The following is a 10,013-nucleotide window of genomic DNA, read 5'->3' on the forward strand; positions in this document are numbered from 1 at the left end:
CCATAAAACGCACTCACAATCCCTGAAATTGAAACGCATTGTATCACTAACATATCTTAAAGAACTAAATGGCGCATACAACAAAACGTAACGTATTACTAAAGTGCAATTACAAGTCGTACAACTCTTTTTGACAGTTAAATTTGTTACAGTCTCTTCACTCCTTCTACTGTTGATTTGCACACAGTCACCCTTCTTCTCTTAATGATCTCACCCCCAAGCACCCGTGACACTTTACAACCAAATGACTTTTACCGTAATAATTCAGCTAGCAAGAAAAATCCAAAACTGCAACTTCTTTAAGAAAATTTCAAGCATGAAACGTGTAAAAGTTCAGTTTCAACCGTTCCTTTCTCATTCTTTGTTCCGTGACAAACTTTGGCAACCATTAGCTGGCCTTCTTTACGCAGTGCTATAAATATTATTTTGTCCATTCATTCACTTTTAACACGTGACTTCTTGATTATTCTAATTAGAGTATTTGATGCTTCTAATTAAACTCTTTCATATTGCTCATATAAAATTATACTCTTTCATATTGCTTATATAACAGATTATATTTTTGATAAGATTTAGTTTTAAACTTATTTTATAACTCAAATTTTGTCATTCTAGCACTTCTGAATTTCTTTATTCTTTTAGAGAAAATAAAGAGTAATACTATGTATAGTTATGGAGTGTATAAATGTTGTATAATCGTTTTGAAAAAAATAGAATCTACTATTAAAAATTTTATTTTTTCATGTGGGTCTCATTTAATCATTTTTTTCAAAGAGATTATACGGTACTTATGGATTATGACTTCAAATATCATTTTTCTTTTTCTCAAAAAGAGAATTGTTTTTTCTTTTTATCCTAAGGAAAGAGAATTGCTTTTTTTGTTTCGTGGGCAGGGGAGTATTTCAACTCTTTATGCAATAAAGTTGAGAATTTGAGATGAAATATTTTTCCTAACAAACCCTTAATCTATCATGCGAAGAACTTCTAATTGAAAATAAATGCTTATTAATTCATTTGAATGCGTTTATATTTAAATAATTTAAAAAGAAAGAATCCGATCCTATCCTTTTCAAATGGAATGGAGTCGAATCTTCAATATTCTCAGTACCTTATTTTGAAAAACATAATTAATATGAAAGAAGAGAAGTGGGAAAAAAAGGAGACAAAAATAACAACGTCATGGCTAACGATATTTGCTTCTAGATTTCTGATTGCCTACCATGTTGGGCGCTAAAATGAAATGTCATTGCTCAAGAAAAAAAGAAGCTAAGTCCGTGAAAGTTTTACTTAGTCACTGAGATTTTTAAGATAAGAATTTTGAGTTTTAAGATTAAATATTAAAATATTATATTTTAATATTATTATTGTATTAAAATTTAAAAAAATTAAGAAAAAGTGAAATTGTTTATTATATTTAATATGAAAATTTAAAAAAATTATAATGATGAGATGAGAATTTTATGTTTGAGATGAGAATTTCATATGGTCAAACAGTATCTTAAAATAATAAAAGCCAATAATAACACGCCATGTAGAGCAAATTCGGTCAAAAAGAAAAAAGAAATAATAACAACAGCAACGTAACTTATAAGTTGGTCACATTAATTAGTAACTAATAACAACGCCAACGTGGCTGCAACTGATTGCTCCTCGTACCCACCCTATTTCATCCCTGACCCCAATCGCAGTCGCATAAAAGGAAAAATGAAACAACTCTACATTGGAGGAGGACATTATATTAAATATAAATACGTGTGTGTCGTATGTTTGTGTTTTTATAAACAGCGACAAAATCTTACAGCCCTTCAGCCATTCCACCTACCTACCTGTTCTCTTTGTGTATCCCTGAGAGCTGGGAATCAAGTCATGGAAGTTCCACTTCTGGGCAATCATGGGTTGGTCAATTATAAGAAGAAGAGTTGGGGCAAGGCTATGCTCTTCCTTCTTGCATTTATAACCATTACAAGTCAGTTTCTCTTCTCCTTTCTATTCTGGGCTTTTCTACTTTCTTTAGTTCTGGGTTTGTCACAAACACTCAATCTGAAAGTTGTTAAATATACACTAGAACTCCGGCACCAGTTTTTTTTTTTATTTTTTATTTTTCAAGAGCTACTGTTATTGGCCCCTGAACCAGTGGCTTTACTTTTCAGGGGTGGTCAAGGCTCAAGAGAAACAATTTGATCTTCGAATCATGGTCTGAATTTGGAATTTCAGATGATTTTAGTTTTGCTCAAAACCTGGACTTAGCATTGGTAGTGGGCTCAATAAACTTTAGCTAAAATTTAGATAAAAAGTTCACTTTTACAAATTTTAGCTAGCCACTTTTTACAATACTAAATAATAGGCTCAACAAATCTTTTACTATTATATTAAAATATTGATTTTGAACTCCGATTTCTGTAATTTTATATGTTCGGTTTCAGTACAATACACCACTATAAATTCTCAACCTCCACAATAAAGAAATACACTCAGAGTGGCTCATCATCTTTGATTTTATCAAATTCAATACACCAAAATCACATCTAGAAATTCAATCAAAAGTTGAGAATTCAAAAAAAAAAAAAAAAAAAAAATGGAGTTCAAACAGAGATGAATCCAGAAAAATTCCATCCGGTACCAAAACTGATTCCAAAAATCGCATAAAAAAATAATATTTACAGCAGCTAGGAAGTAATAAGAAATTGCATCCAGTAAGACTTCGTCCGGTGCGCGGGAGTTGATCTCGTTCGGTGCTGAGCTGGGAAGTAATATTTTACTCCAAAAATAATATTTAGCTAGTCTCTTTGCCTCAATAAATTTGGCCAACCACATGGTTGATGACCAAATTTACTGTACATTTATTGAGTCTAATGTAGCACTTTATTTCACATTTTATCTATTCTATGGCTATAATTTAGTTTTGTTGAGCCCACTATTAGTGCTCTTACCACAATCAGTTAATCACCAGACTCTGGCTAAATTTGAATTTTGGAGCAATCCAAATATATAATTCCAGTCTCATAAATTTCCTCGTTCTCTTTTTCCTCTCCTTCCATTTCGGGGTTGAGCCCAAGTCTGGAATTTATGTATGAATAATTCTTTTCTTCAGCTACTATTCACCATCCACACTCCACACCCTATAAAAAAAATATCCATACATCTTATAAAAAATACTCTCACATCCTATAAAAAGCTATAAGTGGGGAGTGTGTGATGTGAATAGTGGCTGATTTGTAGCAAAACTCTTTATATATAGGCCACCTAGGAGTAGTTTCACAAGGAAACAATGAAACATCTTATCTGTTACCATGACTGACCAGAAAATCGATAAAACAAAACTTTATTTGTTTAGATGGATGAGATTAGATGAAATTGAATAAAATATTATTATAATATAATTTTTTAATATTATATTATTTTAAAATTTTAAAAAGTTGAATTATTTATTATATTTTACGTAGGAGTTTGAAAAAATAATAATAATGAGACGAGATGATTTATAAAAACAAATGAGGCCAAATATAGTTCATGATAATTATATATTCGGATCTATGATTCACATTCAATGGTGGCTTTTGGCAATTTATGGCCATAGGAGTGAGCTAGATTTTACTATATGCGGATACTGTTTGCATTTCAGTTGTAGTCATTGGTGGCGACTTAAAATCTTGGAAACAAAGAGGAGGAACCAGATATGATAAGAGAATTGGAGCACCTAATGATGACATTGTTGAGTCAGATCAGGGTGTTGTTGCTGCTGATGATGGCCGATGCTCGGAAATTGGTGCAATCATGCTTCGACAGGGTGGGCATGCTGTTGATGCTGCAGTGGCAACTGCACTGTGCCTTGGTGTTGTTTATCCGATGGCCAGTGGGATAGGAGGTGGAGCTTTCATGATTGTCCGGTCTTCCTCAACTTCACAAACCCAAGCTTTTGACATGAGGGAAACTGCTCCATTAGCAGCTTCACAGGTTCACAATTCTCTCCTTTAGCTAAAATTATGGACCCCCAAGATTAAACAAGTCTAATCTATAAAAGAGGTTTGCATCATTTAAGTCAGATTGATCAAACAGTTCACATCAATATAGTACATCCATCACAGTTAGACTCATTGGATGGTAGGGATGTGTTCAAATTTGACTATTTTCTCCCATAAAGTTTGACATCAATTTGTCTTTTGCTTATTGTACAAACATGTGAATGTGAAAAACAGAACATGTATGAGAATAATCCCAAATCCAAAGTTGCTGGTGCACTCGCAATGGGAGTTCCTGGCGAGATAGCTGGCCTTCATGAAGCTTGGTTACAACATGGGCGTCTGGCTTGGAGGACATTATTCCAACCCGCCATCAAACTTGCAAAAGATGGATTTGTGATTTCTCCTTATCTCAGACAACACATGACTGAGTTGGCAAAGCTGATCATGAATGATCCAGGTTTACGGCAGGTATTTGCACCAAACGGAAAGCTGTTGCAGGTAGGGGATGCATGCTACAATATAGAACTTGGCCGCAGCTTAGAGGCAGTGGCAGAGCAGGGGCCACAAGCTTTCTACAATGGAACCGTTGGGGAGAAGTTAGTAAAGGATGTGAGAGAGGCAGGTGGGATTTTGACAATGGCGGATTTAAGGAGTTATAAAGTGGATGTAACAGATGCAATGGTGGCAGATGTTTTTGGCTACACCATAGTTGGAATGCCGCCACCTTCAAGTGGAACAGTCGGCCTCTCTCTAGTGAGTAATTTGCTTTTCCTCCTGTTCTTATCTAAGTTTTTCACTGCTAAATTGGATGCTTTACTGAATCTTAACCATTCTGGTGTCTGTGAGTAACTAAAAAAATGAAAGATCCCTCGAGGTCCTGAGTCCTGACCTCTACCTTCAAAATTATAGTACTCTCGTACCAGGATTCTAGGTCATTGGTAGATTGAACTGTTCAAGAAGCTACTTTTGAAAAAGGAATGCTGTGTTTCACTATATAGAATTGTAGATATGGATTTTTGCATATGCATGGTAAATAAAATATAAAAACTTTCGTAAAAACAGGTTCTGAACATCTTGGACAGCTATGGAAATTCGAATGCTGTAAAGGGAAGTCTCGGTCTACATCGCCTGGTCGAGGCATTGAAACACATGTTTGCTGTCCGAATGAACCTGGGTGACCCAAACTTTGTTGACGTAAGTAAATATGTATCTGAAATGCTCTCGCCGTCTTTTGCAAAGGAAATTCAGCAAAAGATATTTGACAACACCACTTTCCCTCCAGAATATTATATGAGCAGGTTGATACGTTTGCCTCACTGGTCGACAATACTGCTACTACACTATTGTGTTGGTTCTCTATTATCATTATTCTCAAGTTTTATACCACAACTTGCAGGTGGAGTCAGCTGAGAGATCACGGCACCAGTCATTTATGCATTGTAGATGCAGATAGAAATGCAGTATCAATGACTACCACAGTAAATTATCCTTTTGGAGCTGGAGTGATCTCCCCTGCTACTGGGATTCTGTTGAATAATGAGATGGATGACTTCTCGATGCCAACCGAGATCTCACCGGACAAACTTCCTCCGGCTCCAACAAATTATATCGAACCGAATAAGAGACCCTTATCATCAATGACTCCGATCATTGTTGTCAAGGTAAAGAAATAAAACAGCTCAAAAGGTTGTTTCCCTCGAAGCTTTTTTTCTGAAACTGATTGCAACTCTGTACTCCACTCTGAATATTCTAATAGTCTGACCTCTCATGACTGATCCCATGCCAAAGTGTCATCAAGCAGACAGCTTTTTTCTACATTAGATTGTATCTTTTGCACTTATCTTCGTATCTTATCCTGGCAGGATAACCAGCTGGCAGGGGTCATTGGTGGTAGTGGTGGAATATACATAATTCCGGCAGTAATCCAGGTTTTTATCAACCATTTTATCTTGGGAATGGAACCCTTAGCTGCAGTTCAGAACCCAAGAATCTACCACAAGGTTTCATCCTGACATGTTTCAATACATAAGTAAAACTTGTATAATTCAACAAACAACGATCTGATTCATTCTTCATCCTATGCAGCTAGTACCAAATGTGGTTTTGTATGAAAACTGGACTGTGATTGATGGGGATCACATTGAACTTCCAGATGAAAGAAAGAGTTACTTGAAAGAGAGGGGTCATCAACTGAACGCCGTAGCAGGGGGAGCCATCGTCCAGTTGGCTGTTCAAACTCTCCAAAACCCCATCAACAACATGGGTGGTAGGAAACTTGGAGGAGATTCTATTGCCAACATATTCCGTGGCATCCTGACTGCTGTAAGTGACCCTCGAAAGAATGGGAGGCCCGCCGCCATTTAGTCACCGCCTCTGTTTCGGGTTGAATTATTCTGAGGGCGACAGAAAAACAGCCCTTCCACTTGGAATATTGGAAACTGAAACTATTACAATTTTTTCTTTTTGTTTTGTTTTGTTTTGTTTTTTTTTTTTTTTTTTTTTTGTTTCGTAAATGTCAATATCAGTGGGTCTCCTGTACAATCATTCTGGCTGTGTCTTGACCAACCAGAAGAAAACTTAAAAGATCAGATGAAGATGAATCAATCAATAGTGGCCGAATACATCGATTTATCGGCCAGGCTCAATCTTAAAATAAGAAAAAATTTGGATCAAATCAGATACAGATTTAAAAAAATAAATAAATAAAAATGATATTTAAAATCACAAGCTTTTATATATGCCTGGAGCCATCGACACCATAATTATTAAGCAGCAGGGGGCATTGGCAACTGACACACAGCCCTCGGGCTCAATCAAGCAATGATTCTTGAGCACAATAGGGAACAACACCTATCTCAAAGTCCTAGTTTACGTAGTAGTAAAGAGAATGAAAAGGCTCGGAGACACTCCTAAATTGATCCAGAAACTAGTATATGGTCAGAACAAGAAAAGGATGCCAAACACCAGAATTAACAAGCTTGGTTTACGTTGGATTTTTGCGATCCTTTTTTCATAGGCAACAACACAAGTAGGAAATCTTTAGCGTCTAACCCAGTAAATTTTCATCATGCTTTCTCCATCAGCTGTATTGGTGTCAGAATGTTTGACTTGCTTGTCTCAACAATACACCCATTCATGACCATTTCCTCCAGCATAAAATGTGCCTTCTCTAAATGGAACATAATGTCTAGCTCACACTGCAAATTTGTGTGGAAAGTAGGAAAAACCAAATCAACTTCTTCGAAGGTAAAGATGGAAAACCGAGTTCAGGACATGGGAAATAAAAAAAACAATATTGGTCAGATATTACTGAACTCAAACTTACCACGTTTCCAAAATGTCGGTCCATTGTTTCAACCAAAAGATGGATGAACTCTAAAATTGCAAGTTCATTCTACAACATGCACAACACAAAGGGGAATGAATATCAAGAAATACATCCTTGCAGACATCTAGGCAAAAGTTTAAAATCAGAAAATTTTCTAATGATGTATTTGACAGAGTTTTTAGTTGATTTGAACACATAAAGAAGGGCTTTTAAGTGGGCTAACTTCACAATCAACTCATCTACCTCCACCAAGACCTATCATAACAACGAACTTTCTCTCGCTCCTCCCTCCACATGGAGTTGAAAATTCTATATCCAATCAAAGCATGTCAGTAACATTGACATTGCATATAAACTAACACTCTTGAGCTTGAGAGGCATATCACATTAGAAGTACTATGCAAAATGTTCTTGAACTGAAAATTTGTAGGCAAAGAGAAATGTCCTGAGGAAAATCCATATTCTTTGATTGGCATGGTTCCCATAAAATTTCATTTTCTGACCACAAAAGTTTCATAATGCAGGCATTATCTCAAGATGTAGATTAAACAGAGAAGCTTACTTCATCATTGTCAACTCCAACCAGGAAAAATAATGATGCATAGCGCCTGTAAACAATTTTGTAGTTCCGATGCTCAACAAAAGAACACTGTTATCATATAAGAAAATGGATAAGCAACAGCAACAAGAAATGTCTGGTTGTGTTAACATTGTCCAGATGCAGATTCTGGGTTGAACTGAACCTAAAGAAGAGCTAATAGAATTAGTATACAAGACAGAAGTAATCAAGATAAAACACGACCAGAAGAAAGCAGAAAGCGAGAAAGTGATTAATTGGGCAAACAATCAACTCCTAGACAAGATATTTTAACTAACCGATACTCCCAGGCATGATTATTTTTGGAATGGTATGAAATCTGTACAGAGCACATGAAAAATCACTACAAAATTGCTGATGTCTAACAAAACCTGTCCTACAAGCAAAATTTTTCTAGCAATGCTGGCATCAAGCACCAACATTAGTCATTAGCCTTTTTTTTTGGATGGACAGCTGCTTTGGGTAAAATCATTGTGGATAGATGTAATGTATAAAATTGTGGTGAGATGTTGGACCATCCTTATATTCCATTGCGCAAGAGAATTATGATCATTGGCTTTATCTTGCCTTGGACTGTGATAGAAGAGTTTAAAAGTTGAGAAAGGACACTCATTCGTCACGAGAAAGGTGAGACTTGGAGTGCAGACCCTATTGGAATATGTTGAGAATTTGGCAGGAGAGAAAAAATCGTACTTCCAACAATTTCAGGTGGACTTGGAAATTGCTTAAAATCATTTTCTAAAGATTATGAGTGGTATACATTCTGATTCTTTCTTGAATTCCATTGATATTTTGAACTTTCGATTGTAATTTGTTGGGGGCAGTGTAATCTAATCAAGCCCGTGCATTTATTTATTTTATAACTATCAACAAACAAATCAAATCAAATTCAAGACCAAAGGAACATGAAACAGTTTCTTCGCCAGGATTTGGGAATTGAACTCTAAAACATTCAAGGAATCAAGTTCTTTCAAGCACCCTTGCAAAATTTAAACCCCTGTCCGTCATTGACACGGAACCGATTCCAAATAGATCAGTTGATTGTCATGAGCCTAATTTCAACCTCGAATTTAGCCATTCTCAATCAATTTCCTTGCAATTTTACTTTTATCCAAACTACAACCTGTATGAGTTTTACATTAATATAACAACCATGCAGTTCATGCAAACGAAATTGAATTTCCAGCAGAGGCAGAAAACAAAGAGATTTACTCAAAAGGTTAGCGATTCTGTACGATCTGGGAATTGATCTGGGGCCTACAAAATTCCATTTACCTCATAGATTGAGCGAAAAGGGAAAAAAAAAAAAAATCTTAGAAGATCAGACTAGGTAATTAAATAGAAAGAGATATAGGGAGACCTGTTGCTCGGTACGAGCGAGACATTTGCGAACGATTTCGCCCTCGAGAGCGCGTCGTTCTTCGAGAGTGAGGTACTCATAGTATTGGGCAAGACGGGTCTGTCCTTGCTTGTTCACCATCAGTATGAATCTGATTCCCATTTTCTTCTTCACCACCCCAAAAAACACGGAGAGAGAGAGAGAGAGAGAGAGAGAGAGAGAGAGAGAGAGAGAGAGAGGCAGTGGAAAGAAGATGAGGGTGTGTTTGGTACCGTTGTCATGACAAACGAAAAAACGCCATGTACAACAGGCTTTCTCAAAACTCTCCTACCAACTCCAGTGGCTCTCCAGAGTCCAGACTGTTCGGACGTATGTTTCTCATCTACAAAGGCAAAAGGACGACCTTGTATTGTTTTTTTTTTCTTTTTAATTTGTAATTATGTATTAAATTAGTCCATTTGGTATTTCACATTTTTACAAATTTACACTACCTTTAATTTAATATTCATCTTATTATAAAAATAAAATAAGAACTAATATCTTCTTTGGACATAGAGGGGACAAATTAATGATGACGCTAAAAGATTGACCATAAAAGTCTCCACTCTAGTTTTCTCTCAAGGTTCTCTCTTGGGAGAATTATAGAGGTGGTGTTTTGTCTATGAGGGGTGGTCTCTTTTCCAGGCTCGGTGGTGTTAGTTTAGTATGGAAGGTTTGCAAAATACGTGGTGTAATCTGTGGTGTAATCTGTGGCTGAGTGAGGAGGATGATGCATCAATTGTGTTG

General features: G+C 36.2%; 2 protein-coding genes across 2 annotated transcripts; one reads left to right on the forward strand and one right to left on the reverse strand.

Annotated features, from left to right (window-relative positions):
* The first annotated feature begins 1,758 nt into the window (after positions 1-1,758).
* Positions 1,759-6,431, forward strand: LOC122304410 (glutathione hydrolase 3-like). The gene is made up of 7 exons (XM_043116672.1): positions 1,759-1,966; positions 3,623-3,954; positions 4,197-4,715; positions 5,025-5,260; positions 5,359-5,623; positions 5,825-5,962; positions 6,048-6,431. Exons 1-7 carry the CDS (start codon positions 1,867-1,869, stop codon positions 6,324-6,326), a joined length of 1,869 nt encoding a protein of 622 aa, XP_042972606.1. The 5' UTR covers positions 1,759-1,866; the 3' UTR covers positions 6,327-6,431.
* Positions 6,432-6,671: 240 nt separating this feature from the next.
* Positions 6,672-9,619, reverse strand: LOC122304411 (AP-4 complex subunit sigma-like). Its single transcript, XM_043116673.1, has 4 exons — positions 9,249-9,619; positions 7,853-7,939; positions 7,288-7,356; positions 6,672-7,159 (listed from the first exon to the last, which is right to left on the reverse strand). Exons 1-4 carry the CDS (start codon positions 9,387-9,389, stop codon positions 7,028-7,030), a joined length of 429 nt encoding a protein of 142 aa, XP_042972607.1. The 5' UTR covers positions 9,390-9,619; the 3' UTR covers positions 6,672-7,027.
* Between the last annotated feature and the right edge of the window lie 394 nt (positions 9,620-10,013).

The sequence above is a fragment of the Carya illinoinensis genome, chromosome 3 (assembly GCF_018687715.1).
Source record: "Carya illinoinensis cultivar Pawnee chromosome 3, C.illinoinensisPawnee_v1, whole genome shotgun sequence".
NCBI lineage: Eukaryota > Viridiplantae > Streptophyta > Magnoliopsida > Fagales > Juglandaceae > Carya > Carya illinoinensis.